This window comes from Parasteatoda tepidariorum, chromosome 11 (assembly GCF_982258835.1).
Source record: "Parasteatoda tepidariorum strain Cologne lab strain chromosome 11, Ptep-v5.0, whole genome shotgun sequence".
In the NCBI taxonomy this organism is placed as follows: domain Eukaryota; kingdom Metazoa; phylum Arthropoda; class Arachnida; order Araneae; family Theridiidae; genus Parasteatoda; species Parasteatoda tepidariorum.
Window position 1 is genome coordinate 4,772,206 of NC_141765.1, and position 27,325 is coordinate 4,799,530.

General features: G+C 29.1%; 1 protein-coding gene across 2 annotated transcripts in view; it reads left to right on the plus strand.

Annotated features, from left to right (window-relative positions):
- The first annotated feature begins 9,265 nt into the window (after positions 1–9,265).
- Positions 9,266–27,325, plus strand: part of LOC107437020 (uncharacterized) — a 30,928-nt gene continuing 12,868 nt past the window's right edge. Inside the window, exons 1-2 of one of the 2 annotated variants that reach the window (XR_006226203.3) lie at positions 9,280–11,368; positions 24,589–24,669. Coding sequence is in view for 1 of the 2 variants with exons in the window: in XM_016048883.4 (XP_015904369.1) it covers positions 9,809–11,368 (1,560 nt within the window). In the remaining variant the exon portion in view is untranslated. Of the gene's footprint in view, positions 11,369–24,588; positions 24,670–27,325 lie in introns of both variants that reach the window. The other variant, XM_016048883.4, reaches the window with a different exon arrangement.

Here is a 27,325-nt window from a genome sequence, read left to right on the forward strand (position 1 = left end):
AAATAAATTTTAAACGGTTAGTACTAACCGTTAGAAAATGGGTCCGGTGGTCGGAGCAAGTGGGGAAAATATTGGTTATGTTGATTAGGAACAAAATATATTGAGTACAGGCAACCAATATTTGTTAAAGCTGTAAAAAACAAGAAAATAGAAAGTGGGTCCGGAGGTCGGAGCGAGTATAAAAAAATGTTAATTTGATTGATTGGTATCAAAATTAGTTAAGTTAGATAAGCGTCAGATATTAGAGGAACCTAAAAGAAAGCGAAGTAAAATAATGGTCCGATGGTCGAAGAGAGTATGAAAATGTTTAAAATTTTAATATGTGATATTAAACTAAAAATTAAACAAACTACTAAAACAATAAAATACTATGAAACTCAAAAGATAAAGAGCGGGCAGGTGGTCGAAGCGAAATTAGTTTATAATAGACCAAACGGACAAAAGCCGAATATGTAACGGTGCAACCAGTGGTGGCATGTGAACAAAATTTTATCTATAAAAAAGATGGTATTAGACTACGAAAAGCAAAGAATAGAAAACAGGCTAAATTAGTTGATCCCCTACTACTGAGGGATATAAAACTCGGAAAATTTATGTTGAGTTGTGTTAAGCACCGTTAGAAAAGAGAACGCAATATAGAAACATTGGTAAATACAAAACACGTTTAAGACATGATTAATATTGGAAAAATTAATAATTGCTATTGACACTTGGTCAGATATAGTAAATAAAAATTAATTGGGTATAGGAAATCGCAATGACGAAAAAGTTGTACACTTAAGGAAAGATTAAATTGTTAAAAGCATTTTCGGTAACAGCAGCAGATGATATGGCCAGGGACTGTCCCGTTGACGATATTGAAGCAAAACAATTGTCAACCAGTAATCCAACAAATCTAGTTAAGTAATGACCCTTAGCTATGTATAAATATGTAACAGAACATTGTACAAATATATGTGGATACTTAAGGGGACACTTCACGATGGAAAACCCAAAAATCGACCAAATTATACTTTTTTCAATTTTTGTTTCAAAAAATAATACTTATATCTAGCTACAATTTAAAAGAAAAATTTTTCAATTTCAATCATTTTTTGCAAAGTTATAAGCATTTCAAGATTTGTAAACAAGGTTATGTAAACTGTCTGTTTTTATAGTTAAACTGTTTTTTCTCAATGTTGTTTTTTACGATAATATTCAAACTTCGAAAAGTTCCTTGCGCATGAGTTTTGAATAAATCTTTATTTTTTTCTCATATATATGATTGATCTAATGTTCCGTAACCAATGTGATATAAATAAAAGCTGAATACTCACTGAATATTTTTTAAATTACTTTAAATTGTTATTTAAATTTCAATTTTTAAAAATTATATAAAGACTATGATATTTTGATTTTTTATTTGTTTAAAATTAAGTGCTAAGTTGTTCAAACATATCCAATTTTATTTATACTTATTCAAACTGTAATATAAATGAGTTTCATACAGCTACGATAAAAACTCATGCGCAGGAAACATTTTGAAATATTGGAACATTTAGTAATTTAACTTGCGGATAAATTATTAAAAAAATTATAACTTTTCAACAAATTAATATTTTTGCTTCAAATTTTGGGAATATCTTTCTAAATGCTTTATTCACAATCTATGAAATTTTCATTAAAATTGGTTGATATTTAAAAAAAATCATTTTGAACCTGAAGTGTCCCCTTAAGAAATATTAGTTGTAAGATAGTAAAACGCAGAGACATGATAAAAAAATGGCAATCAAAAATTAAACACAAAATAAAAATATAAAGCCCTAACATAAGTAAGATAATGTAAAAAAGCATTGCAAGAACCTAAGTGGAACTAAAATAAAAAACTAATGAGAATGTAAACACTGACTTTGATATTGATATATGACAGCAATAAAATGAAATTGTCACCGAACAAGTTAAAAGAATTAAAAAAATTTAATTATTAAAGAAATGATGGATCTGGCGTGATGATAAGCACTTAACTGCGTTTTTCATCATAAAGATTGTTTACAAATTGCTATGGGGAATAGAACACCATTAATAATGGAAAAGTGATGTGACTTTAAAAATTTATATAAAATCAGAGGGAGGGGATGAAATAAAAAAAAAAGATGTCGTTCAATCAGAAACAGTTGGGAGAAAGAAATATAAAAATTTTAGATAAAAATATAAAGAGCAAGATATTAATTAAAGTGTACAAAGTCAGTGTTAACAAATGGCAAAATTTAACATTGAGAAAGCCTATACCCAATCGCGACATATTTTGAAAAGATACAGATAATAAAAGTACTAGACCGCCAGAAATTAAAAACTTAATAAATTCAGATAGATAATCGCATTGGCGTTTGCAAAAAAATGTTTTTGACCAAGAATGAGATTGAAAAAATATTAAAATAAGTAGCCAAAGTTAGTGAAAGATTCCACTTGTAGTGGATGACGCGTTAATATGGCGGTCTGATACTCTAAGCCTAGATCAATGGAACATCGGATTTCAAACTCTCAAAAATCGAAAAATTGGCCACCCGGAGCCCGGAAAAGACTTACCTGTAATGCCTTGTGGGATTACATGTCGAATTTAATTAACTTCGGGGTGAAAAAATGGATATTTATTTCTTTTAGAAGATGTTTTTGAGGACTCCATAGGAGATGTTTCGTTGGTGGGGATCTAGATCAGCTTTTCCCTATGGTATACTGCCATACAAATCTTTATGGTTACCATTGGCCTATGGTATAATGCCATACAAATTTTTATGGCTGCCGTGAGAGAATCGTGACGTGCTATATAAATGCCATACAGGTCTCTACGGTTACCATTGGCCTATGGTATCTTGCCATACAAATTTCTATGGTAGCCATAGGCTTATGGGGTTGTGCCATACAAATTTCTATGGTAACCATAGGCGTATGGCATCTTGCCATACAAATTTCTATGGTAGCCATAGGTTGCCATAGATTATCATAGGCTTCTCTATGGCAAATTTTCCTAAGGGGAAGACCGATTTGGATGATACTAAAAATTCTTTTAACGTTAATTACATTAAATCAAAGAGGTTTTTTTAATCATAAATCTGAAAATAGGCAACTATTTAACTGCCTAATCAATAACTGTTAATTGGTGAATTGTATTGGCACCCGGGTCGTGTTAGGCCAGTGGTTCGAGAATCCGGTCTAGAGGAGCTTGGGTTCGATCCTCTACTCAGCTAAGATCAGATCCTAAGATCAGATCCTCTACTCAGCTTAGAGAATATTAAATACCGCACGCATTTTATCTCATATTGTGATTGGATGGTGGTCTGGTATCTTGTATCTTACATGTATCAAAAGAGGCTACCAAATAAAGTAAATATCCATCATCAGTTTACTTTATTTTATAACCATTGTTGAACAGCCGACCCAATTTTTGTGTATACGACTACCAATGTTCAATTCCATAGCCTTGTAATTTTGAACCCAATCCAGAAGAGAAAGGAACTCCTGGGTCAAGATTTGGGAGAAATTTGCCTTCGTGGAAGACTTTTTGATGAAATTAACACGCATTTGCATTACACGGAAAGGGAAACCATGAAAATCTCCCACTGTTAGCCCGACTGTAAGGGAACACTAACCCATGATCCGTCCACCACTGAGGATATTTTACGTCAGCACTATGATCGGTGGCAGCTGGGTGCGAAATTCGAATCGACCAGCCTTGTCAGGGATTCGAACCCGATTCATCTCATTGGAAGACAAACGCTCTTTCCCCTGAGTACCATGGCTCAAGCATATGCCATTGAAATAGGTAAAAAGTTTTGTAGACTACATTTAAAACTATTTTGCATTTTGATATATTAAAAAAGAGAGATTTCTTTTCAGGGGCCTTCCACGAATGATCTTGCGCTTAGAGGGGAGGTTGTAAAATTCCGAAATTATGTGACAAGAGTAAGGAAAAGGTGTGACAATAACAAGAAAAGTGAGGGCACACACGATTAAAATAAAAACATTTAAATACAGCGGACTAAATATTTTTTATTAGAGTCAGTGATCCAGTGAAAAAATATAAAGAAGGTCGAAGCGAAAGAGAATCGATTGAAAGGGAATTGGCGAACTAGAAAATTTTTTTAAACTTACTTTAAGAGCTTTTTATTTACAGTTGATACAATTCAAAGTAAACGACTACCGATATTCCGTAGCCTTGTAAATTTGAACCCAATATTGAAGACAAGGGAATTCCTGAATCAAGTATTGGGAGAAATTTGCCTTTGTAGAGGTCTTTATGATGGAACTAACCCGTATTAACATTACCTGAAGATTAAAACCACGGAGACCTCCCACGGTTAGCCTAACGGCAAGGGATTCTAACCTATGATCCGTCTACCACAGAGGATATTTTACGTCAGCATTGTGGATGGTGCAAGCCGAGTGCAGAATTCATCAGCCATCCCCATAGCTACTATGACTTTCAATCGTAGTGAAAAATCGAAAGGTCAGTTTTGAATTCTCAGTAAAAAAAAGAAATGCACTTGTATTTTACTCGTTTTATATTCGGCCACCTACGATAAAGTAAACTGTTAAGCTTTCCCATCACACAAGTCGTAGTTGTATATTGTTGTTGTTATTCTTACAAATGTCATTTAAAACACATGTTAACTAATTCTATAATTTAGAGCTTTGAAAACAAATATATAATACAGTGGGAAAAAAAGGTGCAACGGCTTTAAAACGTCAACTATTTTCCGTTACATTACAGCTTTCGTGGGTTATCAGAGGGGGCAAAACTGGGTAGTTAGTACCCGATGTTACCCCAACAACTAGAATTGGACTAAATCATGGGCTAGTATTGGTACAAGGGGTAGTATTGGACTAAATCATGGTTTGTCAAGGTATGGATCTTTAATAAACGTATAATAATAAGGACTAAAAAAAATTTTGTAACTGCAAAGACTAATAAATTAAGATAGTTTTAAAACAAGAAAACAGTAGAGAGCTGACATAGTAAAAATAAATAAAAAAACAAACAAATCTACACAAACGTTGTGAAATTATCTACAACACTCCAATTTAATACGTCTTTTTTCTTGACTAGTAAAATGTAAATTCAGAGTTCGTCCGGTACAAGGCAGAACTAATTTCGATACCCTGTCTCACCTTACTTTTTTCCCATGGATTTGTATCCCAAAATATTTGAAGCAATCTGGAAAATGTGGTCCCAATAAATTGCTCAGGAGAATGGTAAAAAGTTTATTGATAATTTTACTTTTTCAGCTATATCCCAACAACTTTTTAAACGAAATATGTCTGACTACAGTTATAAAATTCCTTCACTCAGACAGAATTCCGTACAAAAAAAAATTGTTATAATTTTTTTTATATTTTATTTAATAATGGACGAAAAAGTTTTGAATTACAATAACATTTTTTTTTACCATTAAATTGAATTTGTGATGAATTTATAATTGAATTTGTATCTAATAGTACGCAACTTCTGCATCATTTTAAAGAATATTATTTTATATGGCAAAATACAAGAAAAAATTTGGAAGAAATCGACCCAACAGTTTCTGAGAAAATTATTGTTTATTATTATAATTATTATTCTGAGAATTTTTATAATCTAAAATAATAAAAATAATTTACAATTATCCCTTGCATGGAATTATCTTTGAATAAATGAATTCAAAATCGATCTGCTTAATAAGTTCTCGATATATAACGAAATATGCAAATAGTGAAATTTATATTAATGGTATTATAATATTATTTAATGAACTTTTGTATTAGAACCATTTCTTCGCCCCTTTCTATCTTTTAATTTTTAAGGTATTGTCCCAATTGGCACTCTATCTGTGTAGTTACTTTACATAGTAGGGTATACCGGACAAATGTATATCAGACTAGTTTAAATAAATATAGTTTTAATTGACTCAAAATAATTTTACTTTAAGATGTTCATTTATACTAGAATCAATGATGAAATATGATGATTGATGATATATTAGAATGATGACATATTTGAATGACGACATATTCTCAGCTATTTATTAATGCTAATATTAGCTAATAAAATATAGCTTAATATAACTAATATTAATTTATTATGCTTTAGTATTAATTAAAAGTGATATAAACATTTCATTTTTGAATTATAACAAAGGAGTTTAAATTTTAAAAGTCTACTTTTAAAAATATGAAATAAGTACAAAAATCTGAAACTAAAAATAGGACCATCCAAGTACAATAAAATCATACTTACTATATAAATCAATTTGTTGCACAATACAAATAATTCATACAAATATAAATGCACATATTGAATTAATACGAATATTTGCTTACCTCCAAATAAATCAATTTGTTTGAAATGTCTAGTATATAATAAGATAAAAAAAAAATTTAAAAATTGATAATTTTATTTAAGAAACTTTAAGAACTTTAAAGCTAAGGTTTTGAATTGAAAGTTTTTAATTTTATATTGAAAAGTTGGAAAAAAATATATAAATGATGTAGCACTTTTTCAATGACTGACCCAGAGACTGACTGTAGACAGAATGACAGAAAAAACGCCAATTGAAATTTTTTATGTCCTTAAAAGGTTAATATATCTGTAGTTTTAGAAATTCTAGATGATTCTTTGTTTGAGGCAATGCGAACAAAAACTATTGCAAATAAACTGTAAAACGCATGATAAAAAAAAGAATAAATTATAGTTTCAGCTAAAATACTTAATAACAAAATCAAATAAAAGAAACTTCTTTTTTTTTTCTAGAAAAAAAAGAACCTTAAAACTAAGGTTTTGAAATGAAAATGTTAAATTTTACATTCAAAAAAATTCATTTTTTTTAAACTCCCAATTAATTTTTTCTATAAAAAAAGAACCTTAAAACTAAGGTTTTGAATTGAAAAAGTTAAATTTTACATTCAAAGAATAAATAAATAAATAAACAAATAAAAATAAATAAATGAGGAAGCGCTTTTTCAATGACTGACCTAGAGATTGACTCTAGACAGAATGACCGAAAAAAACGCTAAACAGAATTTTTTATGTCTCTAAAAGGTTAATGTATTTGTAGTCTTAGAAATTCTAGATCATTCTTTGTTTGAGGCAATGCGAACAAAGACTATTGCAAATAAACTGTAAAACGCATGATAAATAAATAAATAAAAAAATCAATAGTTTCAGTTAAAACACTTGATAACAAAATCAAATAAAAGAAATTCCTTTTTTTTTTAAACTAAGTTTTTAAATTGAAAATGTTAAATTTCACATTGAAAAGTTGAAAAAAATAATAATAAATGAGGTAGTGATTTTCAATGACTGACCCTAGACAGAATGACTGAAAAAAAAAAAAAAAACGCTAAATATAATTTTTTTATGTCTTTAAAAGATTAATATATTTGTAGTCTTAGAAATTATAGATCATTCTTTGTTTGAGGCAATGCGAACAAAAACTATTGCAAATAAAATGCAAAACGCATGATAAAAAAATAAAAAATTTATAGTTTGAGTTAAAATACTTAATAACAAAATCAAATAAAACAAATTTCTTTTTTTTTCTTTTTTAAAAAAAAAGAACCTAGAAACTAAGTTTTTGAATAGAAAATGTTAAATTTCACTCTGAAAAGTTGAAAAAAAAATAAATAAATGAGGTAGCGCTTTTTCAATGACTGAAATAGAATGACCGAAAAAAATGCCAACAGAATTTTTTTTCTTCTTTTTTATGTAAACATGTCTATAGTCTTAGGTTAAAATATCTATAGTCTTAGAAATTCTTGATCATTTTTTGCCTGAGGCAATTTATGACAGTAAATCGGGCAAAGAATTGGTTCCGTGGATATCTAATATTTTGAAATATTATAAATGGAGGGAAAAACGAGCTCAAAGCAATAGATAAGACACAGAGACAATTTATCGAAACATTTTCCTATTGAGTAATATGAGGGGGATTCTCAAAAATTCTATGGGAGGTAAAACACATGAAAAGAAGTGCATTATTTTGAATCCCTTCTGGGGCCGTTGCCGAATTAACCCCATCCTCTCTGCTGTTTTAAATTGGAAAATTTAAATAATGCTCTCTAATTCTTTCACATAACTTTATTTTAAAATTGTTAAAAGGAGAGAGAGAAAAAAGAAATCCTTGTTGATTCAAATTTTAATTTTCGTTTAATTTTAATTCCCGTAGATACGAAGAAAAAAAATCTGACTTAAAAAAATATTAGCAGTTTCAAGCTGTTCTTTTTTTTTTTTTTTTTCCTTTTCTTTAATAGTATTTTGCTTAGAACGGTGCGCCGCCAGGACAATTATCAGGGTTTTACCCATTAAGACTCATTTTGACTCACGTACACACTTGACTCACACACATTCCTGCTTCAAGGTTTACTATTACTAGATTTAATAAAAAGTAAAAATCCTCAAATAAGCAGATTTTAAAAAAAAGTAATATTAAAAAAAAATTGTTTTATATTCACACTAAAAAAAGATAGATTATATATATTATAGTAATATGGAAAAATATACTACAATGTAATTAATATAAAATAGAAAAAATATGTGTTTCCTAAAATAAAATAAGTAAATTTACTTTTTGTACTACTTATAAATGAGCTCTAAAAAATTTATAATTTTTAATGAATGAAATATTTCTATTTAAAATATTTTTAATGATTTCCAGCTTTCTTTTTTAAATTATTATTCCTTTTTTTGAAACAAAATTTATAGGGAATTGTTTTAAAGATTAAAATTTTAGTAATGGAATTTTAATCAAAACTTCAAGCAGCTGATTTTTTTATTTAATATTTTTAAAAAAGTATGCTTGCTAATACACTCTCCTAATTGACTTTATTTAAAGCAGGATAATTGCTTACGAAAAATTGAGTTCATTTTAAAGCAAAAAATTTATTATTGATTAAAATGAAAAGATAACTTTTTATTCATTAATGTCAGTTTTAAGAATCAAGCATTTAATGTGTCTGATTTTTTTTTCTTCGTTTCTTTAAAACTTGCGTTGACAATTATTAATCTAATTTCTATAAAATCAATTCGTAATTATCAACTAAATTTTTTCTTGAAAAACTCTACCTAAAAGACTTTGAAAAAGCAAATTATGCACTCATGATAATATAAAGAATTAAATTTAAAAAACCGCATTATCTACGCAACCACATAAGCAATAAAAATATTTCTCTGATTGTAGATTTTTTTTTTTTCTGCATGAGGTAGTAAATACGGCAAAATAAAAGAGATGGCGCCACGTATTGTATACCTCAAAAATTCTTTTCTGTTTAATGAACGTGACGTTTTGTTCATGTGGTCAAGATGTCAGGCGCGGCGTTCTTGTTTCATCGATGGACGAACAATCATCGTTAAAGTTAATGAAAATTATCATAACAAGTTTCAAATCTTTGATTCACCACGTGTTTGCCATGCATTTAAGTAGGCGCTTTAGAAACGGTCGCATAACATCTGTTGCCTAATATTTACTGTTTCAATATTGCTTTGGAATGACCGAACAACAACCACTACTTTACTTCGGAAGTATTTAACTAGATTCATTACAGCGTTTATGTATTTCCCGGCTGTTATGTGGGGCGTTGCGGGGAAATATTTTAGCTGTCGAAATGACTCCGTGTACTGATGACTAAGTCTACCGGGTAAGTTATCCAATGATTGGCTTGTTTACATATTTTTGAATGGAGCTGTTCGTGAAAGAATATGAGTGACGTTAAAAATAAAATGATAAAAATTAAAAAAAAGACGAGAGCGTAGAGGAAATTGATAACAAAATCTAAACAGGAAAAAGGATACCAAATAATCATGTACGGTGGAAATGTGCCGGATTGTGATATTCCTGAGTGGAAAAAAATCTTAATCATGAAAAAGCGTGCTGGGTGTAGCCCTGCTTCTGAGCCAGATGGTTTTTGTGAAGATAACAACAAATCAAAAGTGACGGATCATCCTAAAACCGTTAAAATTGGAAGTATTAATATTGAATTAAGAAGTGTGAAGCCTGTTGATACTCCAAATTCTTTGGTGGAGGAAAAAAATAATTATAATTTTGATGAAGCTGAGCAATTCTCGGAAGATTTACGGTATGGTCCAGGTATTGTGGACCGATTACGGGCAAGATTTCTCAATATCGGTGTTAAACAACAGGTGAAACCAGTAGTACGAAGGTTTTCCAGTTTAGAGAATCTTCCTGGAATTCCCTACAGAGTTAATACTAGAGGGATTCGCCAGAACGGTTTTAAATCTGGATTCAGTGCGGGCAACGTCAAGAAAGCGCAAAGTATGGAAACTTTGAGTTGCACGACACCTGAGCAACATATATTTTCTTCAAGCCGTCGACCAAATGCTCGCCTAGTTGTTGGTGCTAAAGTAAGAATTTTGTCAAAAAATGCAACTCCCACTGACGAAAATGATACATTACCGAGGGTATTTAATAAATCCACACGCCGATGGGAATACGGAAGAAGTGTTTCAGCCCCGAACATCAACGAAGACGAGCTTCCAAAACCAGACACGGTAAAGCACGTGAAAAAAATATTCGAATCACCACTTGGGAATAATTCCGCGAAAACTACAATCAGCAGTTTAACTCCGCGTTTTCGTAAAAGTACGACGACCCCTGCTACTCACGCAGTCTGCAATGATAGTGCCATAATCGAAAGTGTAGCTTGGCCAGCGGTCAAGAAAAGTGTGGAGGATGCCAAAGCAACGTGTGCCAAAGATTTTTGTAATGTAAACAATGCCGCGCCTTCTTCACCTGTGCCTGAAGAGGAGAAATATGACGAATTCGTGATAAATGAAATAGTTGATAATGATTTATCAGCTAATAGGTCATGTGAATCCGAAATTGCGCAAGAAACCAGCGACCTTTTAGAAGAAAACGATTGTCAGTTCTATTCCTCGGATCCTGATCCACCTAACAAGGTCACGCCCGAGCGCTTACCTTTCGAGTTGTCTCATAAACAATCCGACTCATTGTCTCAAGAATCCAGCATTACGACGGGTGACCAGACAGTGATGGTCGTTGCTGGAGAGGACCCCCAGAAAAAGTCTTGGCAAAAAACTCCCCAGCCTACTACCTCCATTGTTTTTGATTTTCGAGGGCGTAAAGATGTGGAGCCGCACATATCTCTTAATCCAGCACCTTTTGGATGTCGACCGGCAAAAATTTCCCGAAATTCCGGCTCCAAGCGTACCGGATCTCCGCCCCGTGTCAACGGAATTCTTCCGGAAGATGACCATAATGATGAAGAAGATTGGGATGAGATGGATATAGGAGCTGATCTTCCTCTTATTTCTGGGATTGTGTTTGCTGGAGAAAATGTCAAAGTTGGTAGAGGCTCTTTCTTAGAAACAAGAAATAAAAAGGTCAGACTTCTTATTTTATTATTATTAAAATTATATATTTTCGTATAAAATGTGCTTATATTATTTTAAAATAGAATTTTACTTTATGCTATATCTAAGCATTTATTTTAATCTTAATTGTATAATTTGCAAATAGAAATTTATTATTTATTTAATCTTTAAGTTTTCTTTGAGATGTTAATGTATTTTTAATATAACTTTTTATTCTTTTTAAATTATAAATGCTATGAAGATTTATTATTATGAATGTGTGGACATATAATGAAAAATTTTTAATAAGTTTATAATTAGCATTTTTAAGTATAAACAGAATGCAGTTTTATTTTGATGAATATGTAAATGTTTACTTGAAATTTAAGTGAACATTTTTTTATGTAATAAGATTGCTATTATAATTTTTCTTTTTAAATTATGAATAGATTTAAAATTTGTTTTGATGAATATGTGAGGATTTATTTAAAGTTTCATTGTACAGGTGGCAAATGGAAATATAATATCTTAAGATTTCTTCTAATAAGATGTTACCTCTTTATTCTTTTTAAATTATGAACAGAATTGAAATTTATTTTATTGAATATATGAAAGTTTAATTACATAATTGGAAAATAGAAGTTTATTTAATACCTATATGTCTTCATTTTTTAAATTTTTTTCAATGAACATAATAGATTTATTTTGATGGTGGATGCGAAATTTTGAGTTCAAATATATTTTATTCTGTAGAAATAACACAGTATTTACTATTAACTCCTTTTTTTGTATTAAAAAGATGTTTTTGTAAAATGTTTATAATTATTTTGTATTTCTTAAGTCTCTTGCATGTGCTTATCTGAAGTACACAATCCTAATCCTTAAATATTTTCAATGATAAATAAGTCAAGTAAATCTTGATTGAAGGCTTTAAAATTTGAATCTGTGTTAGAATATTTAAGGAAGTTTAATTTATACATAGTTTAAAATGTGACTTTTTTATAGCTATGCTACTATATATTATTGCCTCACTTTTATAGCTTATTAATTACCTCACTTGTTAATTTAATTTCTATGTAACTCTTATATTTCAATATTTATTTAGAAAGAAACATGTGCTAATACTGTAAACAAATTATTTGAAATTCCCAACATTCTAAAATCAGATTTTTGAGACTTTCGTATTTTGGCAGATGTTTTCAGATTGTAGTCCACATCCATTTTAAAATTCATGTTCCTTTGTTGAGTGATATTTAGCTTCACAAAACTCATGAAAAATTAAAATCTTATTCTAGACTGTTTGAGTACTTAAATATTAAAGGAATAAAATAATTATAAAGTATGTATAATGGATGATTGTTTAAGATTGTGCAAACTCTTTACTAATTTCTTGCAGATATGACATTTAATGAATCTACACAAAAAAATAATAGTTGGTAGAGTTGGCAAAAAAAAAAAAAAAAAAATCAATTTATTATAGAATTAGTTATTTTCAACTATAAAATATATTTACATCAGGGATGATAAATTTATTCCACTGTGAGAAAAATTATGGAATAAAAATTATAGCCCCAGAATAGATTTCCAATTCTAATGGAAGAAACATTTTTAAAAATGAAAATCTTGTATTGACATTATTTATGCTAACACAATCATGTAATAACTGTAATCTAGTTTAATAGTATTAATTTTCAAGCAATTGAATTCATTATTTTTTTCCAATTTCATGAAAACTAAAGAAATACAATTTTAAAAAAAATTTGAGGAATTTAAGAACTTGAAACAATAATTTCTTTTAATGTTTTATATCAAGAAGTATAGTTGAGCCTAGTTTTATTATTATTTAAAGAAGCATTTGAATATTGTTATAATTGAATTAACAAATTAATTAAAATTAATTTTTATAATTGAATTAACAAATTATTGGATACTTATTATGATCGTAATTACAAAACACTTATCTGTATTCAGTTCATTTTAAAAGTGATCACTCATAACTAATTTTAGATATTGCTGAAGGTATTTCAAAATATGATTTTACAGAGATATTATTTTTACTTAATTATCAGGGGTCATTTTAGGGAAAATTCACAAATTTTTTATTCACAGAATTTTTTTGATCTGTGAAATAAACCCTTCAGAAAATGTAACCTTCAAAATTTTTTATTTTTTGTTTTATAAAAAGTCAATGACATCGCTACTTCAGAATTTCAACTTTTTGAAAGACATCTCAAAAACAATACCATATTTTCACAAATTAAAAAGAAATTTAACAATATAATAAGTCAAGTTTTTATTAGAGATGTAACGAATAGTGATTTGGCTAAATAGATGACTATCGAATATTTGGCGGCCGAATAGCAATATTTTTTTAAAATAATCATTAATAAATATTTTTATATAGAAATTAGTTTAGTCATAATAAAAAAGTAATTAAAACTTAGCTGTATTATTTGTATGGGGAAAAAGGAAAAACTTTAATAGAAATGTTTAGGATAATTAAGATAATTAGATATTAAGATATGCTTAGAAATATTTAAGATAAAAAAAAACTGACAGTTATTAAAAAAGTTGTAAAATTAAAAAAAAAGGAATCTAGAAAAAAATATCCTCTTAATTCTTAAATTAAAACTTTAATGCTTAAAATATTATCCAGAAAACAATTATGTCAATCAGGAATGCTTTTAAAAACAAAGATTATGGTCAAAAGAAAAACAGAAAAATTAAAAATCTGTATTAATTATTGAATGAAAATTTTAAAGTTAAGCATTTCCACTTTCTATTTACCATATTTTCAAAAAAAATAAAGATAAAGTCAAATAAAGACCCTCTTGTCCTAATTGCCCTGTCATAATTAAAACGTCTATAAAAACATAAGTTTTTTGAAAAAGAAAAAGCTAGGTAGAAACCAAAACAAAAATCGTTCTTAACTTTTAAACAATAGATTTAACAGCAAAAATTTTAATGTAACTTTTTCACATTGCTATATTTTTAGAAAAAAGTGACTATAAAAGTGTATTGTTCATTAGATGCACTCTTTGAAAAATGCTGTCATAATAAAAGTTCTGATAAAAGGAAAAGTTAATTCAAAAAAATCAAAAGAGAAACAGAAAATTTTTTTCTTTCTTAATTCTGAAATATACTTTTAACGTTGAGAATCATAGTATTCTATGTTAGCAGTTATCTGTTTTACCATGCAAGGAATAAATGACAATAAGAGAATAAATTCTATTAGAAGCACTTCGTTAACATGCTTCGCTTTAGTTAAGACAGAAAAACAAACAAAAATTTAAAAGTTTTAAATTTTTAAAATATAAAGTGTTGCAAAAACGATAAATTAACTTGACTGAATATAATTTAAAAAAAGAAAAAAATCAGCATTAAAAAAGAATGGTTTAATATTATGTAATCTAGTTTCAATTCTTCATATTTCTCTTTTCCATGTGTCTTTCAGAACATAAATTAACAAGTTTAAGAATTTAACAAATATGTGTAAAAACTATTTCTAATAATGTACCATTAAAAATAAGATTTGAGATAACTCTTTATTAAATCTGCTAAAATTTCCCCCCCAAAAAACTGTTGGAAAATAATTTTTCAAACAATACTTTATTCAGTTGAATATTTGTCCAAATATATGACGAAATGGTCGATTAGTGGCCAAATATTCATTACATCCCTAGTTTTTATATTTTTTTCCACAAATTTGAGCCTTATTTTAACAAATTTGCAAAATTTAAATTTTTATTTAAGAACCTTTTACAAAATGTCTAGAAAAACTAATCATAAAATGACAAGTTAACTATTAGTATGAAATGAGCCCAAGAAACTTTAAATCTTTATTCACAATTTCATTGTTTTTTCTGTTTTAAACAGCTTTTTTAAATGCTGAAGTCAGTGGCGTAGTTTTGGGGGACAAAACCCCCTCCGAAATTATTCATTACTTGACTAGTTAGGTATTCAGTAAATAAGATGAAAGTAAACATAAAAAATTTTCATTATTAATTTTTCTCGAAATTTAAATTTAAACATTTAGAATATAAATATATATAGCTGCGAACTTGTACGGCTGTTGATAAAAAAAACTTCTTTGTAATAGCAACATTATAGCAGTTTGACGTATTAAATCTTTCAACCTACCAACAATTTCAATCTACCATGACAAATCAATATCTAAAAAATATGTAAATATGATCTATTTGTAAGCTTACTTAGGTCTTAAATGTTTTTTATTAGTTTAATTATTTAAAAATCGTTCCAAATTTACTTTTTCTTTTACTACCACTTTGTAAAAGCGACCAATATATATATATATATATATATATATATATATATATATATATATATATATATGGAATTAATATATAAAAAGAATCACTCTTTTTAAACATGACATTTCGGACCAAAAAATTTCTTCAAATTTAGTCTTCAAAATAATCTAAATTTTTTTTTGTATACTTCTTTAGTCACATTTATTAATATCTTACAGACAGCAGTGTAGTTTATTGACATTTGCTCGAGAAAAGAAATAAAATAGAAATTCACCAAATCTTGAATGCCAGAAAATGACATATTGGCTTAGAAGTTTAAAAAACAGTCATTTTAAAGTTAATAGTAAGTAACTCAACATAAGCCTTTATGTTAGATGGACCATAAATTGCTCAAATTAATTCTTTTTATCCACTGTAGAAAGAATAAAAATTTTTTTGTTGTTGCTGATATGTACAGAATAAAATTGTGTATAATAATCAATCATTAAATAAATAAATAACTTTGTTTGCATCCAACCATATTACAATCATACATAAACTTGGTATTAAGTTAATACTATTTGCTTTTCCTCCTTACAGTATTAGCAGTTAAAAAAATTTTTTGGTAACACTTCAATGTCCTGGAATTCATAAGCCGGGAAAATGACAGCCAGGATAATGACAAATTCGCCATTTTATGGCATATAACTTTACTTTAATATTTTGACCTAAGACCTTTACATTCTGCAGAAAACAACAGGATTTCTTAAAATAACTCAGATAAATCTATGTAGTTTGTTATTAATGATTTCAAGAAGCCAGGAAAATGACAGTACAAAAACCTACTAATCTTAAAAAAATTTTTGAAATAGATTTTGAACCAGAAAATTGGTTCTTTATTCATGCAACAAGACATGTTCATGTAGGAGGGTATCTAATCAATATATTAATGTAAGATATTGGTTGTTGTCTCTATCTATTTTGGTTATAAACCACTAAATAAAAGTAGCCAGGAAAATGACAAATTTTCTTGGGACAAACAAATTGACAGAAAAAATTATTTTAAACGAAGTTTTTGTAAATAATTCCCTCTGCGTATATTCTAGAAATGTTACACCAGTTGAGATAAAAAAAAATTAGATATTGAAAAATTTATGGGAAGTTATGAAGATTATTGGAAACATCGTTTGGGACATGCCAGGAAAATGACATTTTGAAGTTCAAATAAATTTTTTAACTATACAAAACAGTCAATGCTAGTGCAAAGTCATTTTAAAATGCTGACAGCAATGCAATTTATTAATTTTTTTAAAAAAAAGTTCTTTTAGTATTATAGTATTAGATCTTGGAGCAAGGGACAGTGAATTGTCATATTTCGTGAGAATCACCCGTATATGTATGTCAGAAGGCGTAACCCCCTCCAAACATACAATTAAACTACGCCCATGCTTGGAGTAATAGGTTTTGTGAATATTTGGCTTGAAAACCCAGATATACATAGGCTTTTTGCATTAGAAACTTGTTTGAAAAATAAAATGGATTATTATTTATTAGAAGGCTTCTATTGTTTACTACAGCAAATTTTTTAATGCTTATCTTAATCATTGATTTTCACTTAAATGACTTAAATCAACAATTTTTCTTTTAAATATAGTGATTAAGAGTTTCTTATTTTATTTATTTAAATCTGCTACCATCCTGATATATTTTGTAAAATGGGGTAACTTTGAGCCACTTGAGGCTTATAATTATATGTCTTTTAGTTCACAAGGTAGTTCTAAATATTTTACGAAATACATTTAAAAAACTTTATTTTTTAATGTTCTAGATAAAACATTATACTAAATTCTGAGGGGATAATTAGACTTATTATAATCGATTTGTACAAAAAATTTTTTGTTTTGTTTTCAAAGTGCAAATGTTGTGAGTGTTTTTGGAGAGAAGAAATACAAAATAAGAATATTGAATTTATTATTATAATTATGAATGATTCTATCATGTACTTCTATTATCTTATAATTTATAATGATATATTCAAATCAATATTGAACAAGATATGAATTTTATTTGTAAGAAATATTTTAACCATCAAATTTCTTCTAAAGGTCTAGAGATGTTTAGTTCCCGAAGGAGGCATACTTAAGGACATTTGCCCCTTTAAATAATGAAAAAAAGTCATTAAAAATTATTTTTTTTGGCATCTTACTTTTTTTTTTACCTATTGCAATTTCAGTTTTTCCTCCCCTAATGTTTAAAAATATGTGCCCACAATTTTGACTAAAAGTTGGTTGAGAGGGAGAGATCTCAAAGCCTCGTGCAAGACAGTATAGTATGGAGGATTTACTAAGCAACAGTCACTTTTAATAACTGTTATTGTATGCCTTATGGGCGTTAAAAATTTGCTAGCTTTTTATCATTCTTTATTTTATTAAGTTATTATCATTTTTAATCATTCCTATACCTTTTCCAAAAAATTTTTTTTTATTCTCTCGATGAACAAATTAAAATCTTTATTTTGATTATATTTTTATAAAATAAAGATTTTGAAAATATTTTTATAACAGATTATATTTTTTTATTTATTTCAATAATGATATTACACATTTTTCAATATTTTTGACTCCCCTCCTTTTTTAATGCAGGACTAAGTGTCACACATTTTCTTACTACCCCCTTGTCACACGTCACACTATATTATATACAATAGTGTTCAAAAGTCTTCAGCCACCGAATTAATATTCAAGTTTGTTCGCAATAAAAGATAGGAAAATCATTTAAACATAAAAGATAGAAAAATCATTTAAACTTGTTTACAGATATTAAAATGATGCAATATGTGTATAGCTTGTTTAGGGAATAGAGCATGACACAGCTCCCAATAAAGGGACACAGGTTCGAATCTCAGCAATGGCTGATTGTTACAAATTCTGCTCTTGGCTCGCACCAACCGTGGTGATAATGTAAAATATCCTTAATGGTGAATGGACTATGGGTTAGAATCCCCTTGGCATGAGATAAACTATGAGTGGTTTTCGACGTTTTCCTCTCCATGTAACGCAAATGCAGATTAGCTTAATCAAAAAGTCCTCCACGAAAGCTAGTTTGTCCCAACACTTTAAAGTTATGGGGCTACAGAATTGAACATTCATAGTCGCATACCCAAAAATGGGTTAGCTATTCAATGCTGTTATAAATAAAATTAAAAATATGTGTAACAGAATTCATTGGTTTCGTATAGCAGTTATGCAATTTTTTTATTATATTGAATTATTTCTTTTTTGAAATACAGTGATCTCTCATTTATGCGCGGGGGCGAGGGGCCACAGGAAAAGCGCGTATAAGTGAGACACGCGTATAAGTGAAAAGCCATAATAAAGATCTTAAAAAGAGTACATTAATACATGAAACAACATTATACTTCGAATTAATACTATATGTACTTGACTGAACATTTAAATAAAATGAGATTCAAATTTTAATATATTTAACTATAAATAAATAAGTTAAAGAAAATTTAAATGCTTACATACCCAAATTTAATTTTTTATTCCAATTATGAATTTTTAACAAAATAATTTACAATCGAGGTTTGTTTTTGTTTTCGGGAGTTTTCAAAAAGAGTCTTTTCAAGTCCATCAAGACTTGAAAAAGTTCCTTCACTTCCAGAATGAAATTGAAAATAATCTCGTAGAGTTTCTAGTGCCTGTAAAGCGGCTGTGTGGGTTGGGGGAACTTTTGCGGTATCTTCTTCATCAGTGTCGTCTATCTCTTCATCATTGTCGCCACCATTTATTTCAGCTGCAATTTCTCCAATATCTAATGCTCATCGACGTCAACGAATTCGTTGAAAGTACCATTACCCATTCCACCAGACACAGTATTCCAATCCTCTTCACTAATGTCGTTTTCATTTTCGGGCTCTGGCTCTTCACAGCCAGATTCTTCTGGAAGCAGAAATCCCGCTTTTTTAAAGCAGTTTTGAATACACTTGTCTGTGATGCTTCTCCATGATGAGCACATCATGTGCATTGCATCAAGGACAGTGATTTGCTTTAGCTCGTCTTTTGCCTGAAGTTTTGTTTCCATGGCAGACAAAAGACGACGAGTTAAAGTTTTTCTATAGTGAACTTTTACACAACGGATGATGCCTAGATCCAAGGGTTGAATTTTGCTAGTGCAATTTGCAGGAAAGAAAACAACTTTCGTGTTATTGAAATTCGGTAAGTCTTGTGGATGAGCAGGGCATTGATCCATGAATAAAAGAACTTTTTGTTTTTCTTTTTTCCATTTTTCTATCAAACTTATGAAGGAAATCCAAAAAAATGTTCGATGTCATCCACGCCGTTTTATTGCTACTATAGTCGCAGGGGAGCTTTTTCACGTTCTTAAAACATCGCGGTTTGCTTGATCTTCCAATGACTAATGGTGTGAATTTTTCGGAGCCATCAGCGTTGCAACATAACAAGACAGTTAACCTTTCTTTACTTTTCTTCCCACCATGACATGATTCTCCTTTAAATGATAAAGTTTTGTCGGGCATCATTTTAAAAAAAAGTCCTGTTTCGTCACAATTGTAAATGTTTTTTAGTTCGTATCCTTTTATTAAAGTGGCCAATTGCTCTGTCCACTGTTGAACAGTTTCTTCATTTACACTTCCACTTTCTCCAGAAAGGATACGAGTTGCTAAGCCATGTCTGTTTTTGAATTTTTCAGTCCATCCGTGAGATGCTGAAAAGTTTTGCATATCAAAACTCTTGGACAACTCTACAGCTTTCTTTCTCAAGAGTTCAACGTTAACGGGAATGTTTGAAGCACGAGCTTCTTTGAACCAGGTCAATAAAACTTTTTCAAATTCCTCGTACTTCCCACCTTGAATCCTGCTTCTTTTCTTCGATTGCACACCACATTCTCGATTAGCTATTAAAATCGCTTCTCGATTTTTTAAAATCCCTCTTAACGTTGATTCGGGGATATTAAAAGACTCCGCCAAATCTTTTTTCGAGGTGAAAGAATTTTCTTCGAATTTTTTTATAACATCCATTTTAAATGAAAGCGACAATTTTGTTCTCTTCGCCATGCTGAAAAGTAAGCATCTAACTAAACACCGACGATTCAGTTAGTCGACGATGTCACGTGGTTTTTGCACTAACATCTTTAATTGGCTGTCAGTTTTACCTACCTCGATCACAAGAGCAACCCCTCCTTGTACCCCTCTAAGGGAAATATGTTCCTGGAATTTGAACAATAGGGGTAAGAGATAAAAGAGGAAAGCAGTAGGGGGGGTCATCTAAGGCCTTAAAATGAGGGTTGTGACCACACAAAGATAAGAAAAACGAGAGCATTCCAAGAAAAATATGTCAAAAGGATGAAAATTCTTATGATAAGCAATATGCTACACTTTTGAGACCTCTTATTTTCAAAGTGAGAAAATTTTTGCGCCGCGCATAAGTGAGAGGTGGTTCTTCAGAGCAGCACATAAATGAAAAAGAGTTATCATTGTTTTTCTATATTCCCAGCCAGGACTGCTGGAAAAGCGCGCATAAGTGAGAAACGCGTATAAAAGAGAGCGCGCATAAGTGAGAGATCACTGTAATTAAAAACTAATAAACCAATCATTTATTACAATTGATATTGTAATGAAAGATGTGTAATAAATTAAGTAATATTTTAAAATATTAAGCATAGTTAAAATATATAATATACATTTTTAACGGCGGGCACTGAACTTTTTTTTGTTCTTTACCTCGGAAGATGCCGGAAGTGTTGCTAGATTAACGTTACCCAGTGGGCACCGGTGAACCTAAGTCACGGAGATTAACATCATTACCCATGCCACAGATACCCATGTATAGGGTGGGCCACATTCACACATCACACAATAGAACAACACACAGAGAGGGAAACATCTATGCTCTGAGCAGGATTTGAACCCGCAGCCAGTGACTTCACAGTCAGGCATGCTGACCACTTGGCCACCTAGCTGGCTCTAAGAAAGAAAAATGAAATTCTGAAAGAAAAAGAACTCTGAAAAGAAAATTCCTAATTTTTTTTCTTCAAATATCAATAGTTTTTTTTTCTTTCTTAAATTAAAAGTAACTAGGCTAGAGGCTGCTAGTTGATAAAGTGCACTAGGAAATCTCCCAGTGGGCTAGTCAATCCCTGCTTCTTGTTTATCCCTTGTCACAAGCTCAGTATTTCAAAAACTCCTTTCCTCTAAGTGTGTTGTCATTTTTGAAGGGCTCCTAAGTTTACAACCAATGTCAACTGACTAATGTACTGACTTATTTAATGTCAGGACAATTGGACATCAAAAATCTATTTTATATCATCTTTCTGCTACTAAGTATACAGTAGCATAAGTGCCATCAAGTTTAATTTTCAATAAACTTTCTGAAGCTGATTTTTTATGCCAAATTATTTAAAAGCCAACAATAAATATCAAAGGATTGTCTCAATCGATGCGATTTTTGGTATTGTTCAATTTCAATTAAGTGCCGTAGGTCTCTCGCTGTATTCCAAATTGTCGGTTAATAATATTTTTAATTTGCTCTGTATCTATTAGGTTGCAAGCTGAGTTTTTAATTGTTTATTATTATTAATTTTTTAATTATTAGGCATTTTTTAATTAAGCAATTCTAATGCTTAATTTCTAGAAATCTATTGTTGATAATCATTTTAATTCTTAAATATTGACCTCTTCATATGGGCATCTTGAAATATTCTATATCTGCAGAAACCAAATGCATATTTATATTTTTTATGAATCTAGAAGTGATATCTTTAGCTAGATTTCTTCATATTTTTGTTAAATCCTGAAGAATATTATCTAGTATTATCTAATGGCTATATCTAAACTTAGTGTTTTATATTTTTTATGCATTATGTATTATATTTTTAAAGGTTAATGCTGTAAAGTATCTACACTTCCCTCCAAATAAAATCCATTGCTAAAGAGTTTATCTTCTGAAGTGATAAACAGGGGAGAGGAGAGGGAGACATTTTCTAGGAAACTGGGTGGCTAGGGAAAGTAGGCAATCATAATTATATGCCATTTTAATATGAAATTCCACTTATTTTTTTTGATTAACCATTCTAAAATTTTGATATTTTAATCTGGGGGACCATTAGCAAACTATACAAATGTAAAGTATCTTATCTGTTCTGCGGGATTTGTTTTTTCTTAAAAAACTTTATTAAATAAATTTTCCTATGATTACTATAGTTTTAAAAAAGGAAATTAAATCTTGTATTAAAGATATTAGTTGTTTCTAAAATCTGAATTGATCTCTTTATACATTTTATTTAAAATGATTTTCATAAAAGTTTTGAGAAGTTTAATGTAAGGAGAGTTTTCTGGACTTTCTTTTCTATTTGCTTCTTTCAAAGTCATTATATTTTATCTTTTAATGTAATGAGGCACTTGATTGTCAAAAAGTGCTGAAGTTTAAAATTCGTAGGGGATTGAAAAGTTTTTCTGATTCAACTTAGCTTAGTTCTTCACAGGGTTGGGTTTTTGCCGTCAAAAACTGGTTTTTGACATGACAGTGGTAAAAACCATCAAAAACCTACTGTTTTCTTTAATTTATGGCATATAGCGGACAATATATTATTTTCACTTAATTGCCTTTATAAATGAATCTTGTAAGTGATTGCTATTGATTTTGCAACTATATACACGTATTCTTATAGAAGGATATTCATTCATACAGAAATAATGTAGCAACATACTTATTGAAAATACTGATACTTAACTTCTATCATTATAGCTTGATTTGCAAAGGATTCAAAATTTTGCACTTCTTAAATGTTAGAAATAAACAAACAAACAAAAATACTTGCAACTATTAATAAATTCAGGAACTAAAAAAAGAATTTAAAATTTGGCATTTCTTAAATATTAGAAATAAACAAAACTTTCAAAACTTGTAACTACTAACAAACTCTAAGTCAGGAATGACTTGACATTCTTCAGTAATGTAATATGTCAAACAAAATGATGCTTGGAAATGTTGAAAATTTTGTTTAGTATCCTAATATTTTACTTCAAATAGTATGATTTGATATAATCATGTTGGGAAAATGCAAAAATCTGTTCTTAAATATCTTTTAACTTTTTTCTAATTTTATTGCCCAAAAATGAATTAATTTTAAATCATAAGCAGTTAAACTCAAATTAAAATACAGTTTTATCAAAACTATGGGTTTTTGACAGAGGGATTTTTGACATGACGGTAAAAACCATGGTATAAACCGGTAAAAACCGTCATGTGTCAAAAACTTGCCAACCCTGGCTCTTCATCAATCTTTTTATACTGCAATAAAGATTTCAATAAATTAACATCATTGTTTGGTACAATTTGAGTTAAAGCTGTTTTATAAGTTTTTTACATGTGTATAGCCAATATAAATATCTTATGCAATTTCTTTTTTTCTATTGGTATAGTGATGTAATGATAACTACTAATCCATGTTTTAAAACAGTACAATATTTTTGACATCTACTGAGCGTGGCTCATAGTAACAGATGCCAATGATACCACGAGAAAATGTTTTACCCAAAATATTTAAATCAAGTCAAGAAATAGCTGATAATCATTTCTTGAGTGGAAATCGTGCAATTGTTCAGAAAATTTAATTATATTGTCTTTTATGTAAGTCATTCAAACAAAAATGTTCTTATTATTGAATCCTGTGTCATACTTATTCTTATTAGTGACTTTCCAGTTGAACTGAGTATAGTCCATAAATGCTTCACTTGGAGAGGAAGATAATTGTTTTTGAAATGGTGACTGTTTATGGCAAGGGGGAAGAGGAGATCTCGAAAATTGTGACACACATTTTGTTTACTATATCAACATTTAAAATAAGCAGATAAAATATTTTTACATTAGGATATTTATTTTTTATTGCTTTATCTTGCCTTAATTTTAAAAACATAAAAATGTTTTGTGTTCTCATTTATTTTATTTTGTGCTTATCAAAACATCAATGTTGATAAAGGGGAATGTTTGCGTAATGCAGTACCTATGACATATGACAAGTCTGGTGAAGTGGGACATTTAAATCTGCATAAATAACAAAGTTCGTAGTCTGATTTTCTTTATAAAAAATATTTTGTCTTTATATTTCTGATTTTTGTATGTGTTCAGAACATTTTATCTTCTATGGATAAAGATGTGGATTTTAAAATAATCTATTTGAAGAGTAAAATGAATTGGATTTTTTATCCAGGATTTTTTTATTTTTATTAAGTAAAAATCACAAAATTTGATGGTTCAAACTTCTATACCATCCACTGATTAAATACATGGTTGAGTCATATAGTCTTATTGTCAAGATATCTTGTTTTGAACTTTTTGAGAATTCAGTCATTTTCTGATAAAAAGAACTCAAAAAATTTTCAGGGATAAATTTTTATGGTCCCTGAATTACATACTATAACTTATTTTCAGCAAATGCAGTTATAATTCTTATAGGTGAAGAGATTTAGAGTTCCACAATTATAGATTTGTTTCATTCATTTGATTTAAAAAAATATATATACATTGACTCTAATCTATAAAACCATTATCATATATTGTATAATTTTAAAATTGAAAATTGAGGGATTATCTGCATAATAATCTTTGTTTAACCTCTTCCTTCTCGCTCCCGTGAAAATGAAGGGGCGTGGTTTCGCCCTCTATTTCTCGCTTCCGTCATATTTTCGGCTGGAGTGTTTGGTCGTAATGCGCCAGTAAGAATAAAACTAATTCATTTCTTTTGCCCGGAAAACATTTTATTTCTCATTTTACACACCAGATGGCAGTACCAGAATATTTTTAAGGTAATTATAGATAGTTTATTTTAAACTAGATGTCAGCACTAATCAAATACGTGTATTTGTGATATGATAAAAAAATAGGCACTTTTATGACCGTTTTCTTGAAAATTAACCAATGGTTAAGGGGTTAAAGGTGAAGACCATGAGTTCTGTGCGTCATTAACGAAATTATACTAGCAACTGTTGTTGTTTCCGTTCTAAACAAAGTGATTACGAAAATTAAGATAGAATAATTCTCTTTATATAAATTTAGCTTTCGTTACACCCTAGAAGATAAAATAATTTTTATTTTTTAAGTTTGTTGTTTGCTGTTGTAAAAAAATCAAAATTTTGTTGAAAAAAGTAATATGTATCTTTATTTTTTTTGGTTGTATATGAGATATGCAATAATCAATGTGGTGTGGACATTAAGAAATAGGTGGCGTCTTTTTTATTTTTTGTTCCAATCAGACATAGCTGTTATTGCTTTGACTTGCAATTGATTTTAGAAGATTACAATATCACTCTTATTTGGATTTTTTTTCAACACACTCACTAATAGACAATAATGCAAACTTGATCTGTTCTAAGCTACCTCTTAATATTATTGAAATATTTTCAAATTTTGCCTAAATAATTTCATAATGCAGTAAGAAAATAATTGCTTTTGGCAGGATTGAAAAAGAAGCATCGTTCTCGAATCTCTAACTTTTGATAACTTATCTGTGCAAAAATATAAAATTTTCATATGTAACAAGAGTTATTTTGTCCTCTTTTGAGTTTTTATTTTGTGTCTTAATCAGACACAGTTGTATGGTTTAATTTTTTTCCTATATAAGTTACATATTTCTCGATGTTTTAATATTTTTTTCAGTGGTCTGTCTGTAATTTTTATTAATGTTTTAAAAAAACCTTGTGAAGCAGACCAATTACAGTATAGGACCCGAAATCCGGCACTCACGGGACTGACGAAATTCCGTATTTCGGAATTTGCTGAATTTTGGATCTCTTCTGGAAACTCCAATATGGCGCCCATATATTACAATAATTCAATTATGCAGTTAATTTCAGAAAAATCAATAAATTTAGCAAAGTTCCGATTGTAGATTATGATGGGGTGAATTTAAAACTGTCCCATCTTAAGAAATTTCATCAATTAAAATAATAATCTATATAATATAATCAAGGAGAAATAATCCAAAGAAGAAATAATTCAGGATGAAATAATCCGAATCCTCCGAAAAAGAAAATAGTTTTTTCTTCAGCGCAAGATCATTGTTCTAATTTTTTCTTTACATAATATTTTTTTTAACAAAAGACGCTCACCTCGCAAAAAAAAGGAAAAAGAAAGAAAGCTAACAAGAAACTGCAAAAAATAATAATAATAATAAATAAATAAAAATTAATGCTAAGAAACTAACAATGAATAACTACAAAAAAGAAGCAAACAACTATTAAAGATTAAAAAAAAAAAAAAAACATGTTAACAATTAACAAAAAAAGTAACAGTTAATAGCAAATAAAATAATAAATTAATCAAATAAAAAAAAGCAAAAGAGATAGAATTCATTTTGTACACCACATGGTAGTTTCAATGTCAACAGGGTGTGGCCAATTTATGGTCAAACAGGAGAGGGAAATGTGGGGACAAACCAGTAAAGCACTTGCACAGCTGTCAAGATTGATTGATCAGTTTCTCCCAACTTGCATTTCTTTATTTTGTTCATTTGGAAATGCAGATGTTTTTACTTTTCACTTTAATTTAAACTGCTTTAGGAACAGATGTTTTGTTCGACACAGATTTATTTATTTTTTCATGCTTTTTTTTCATTTTTAAAGACAAAATATAGTTACTTACTTCAAGAGAAAAAAATTCCAAATAGAAAGAGAATATGACTGATTTTTTTTTCTCATATCAATAAAATTTCTTAAAAA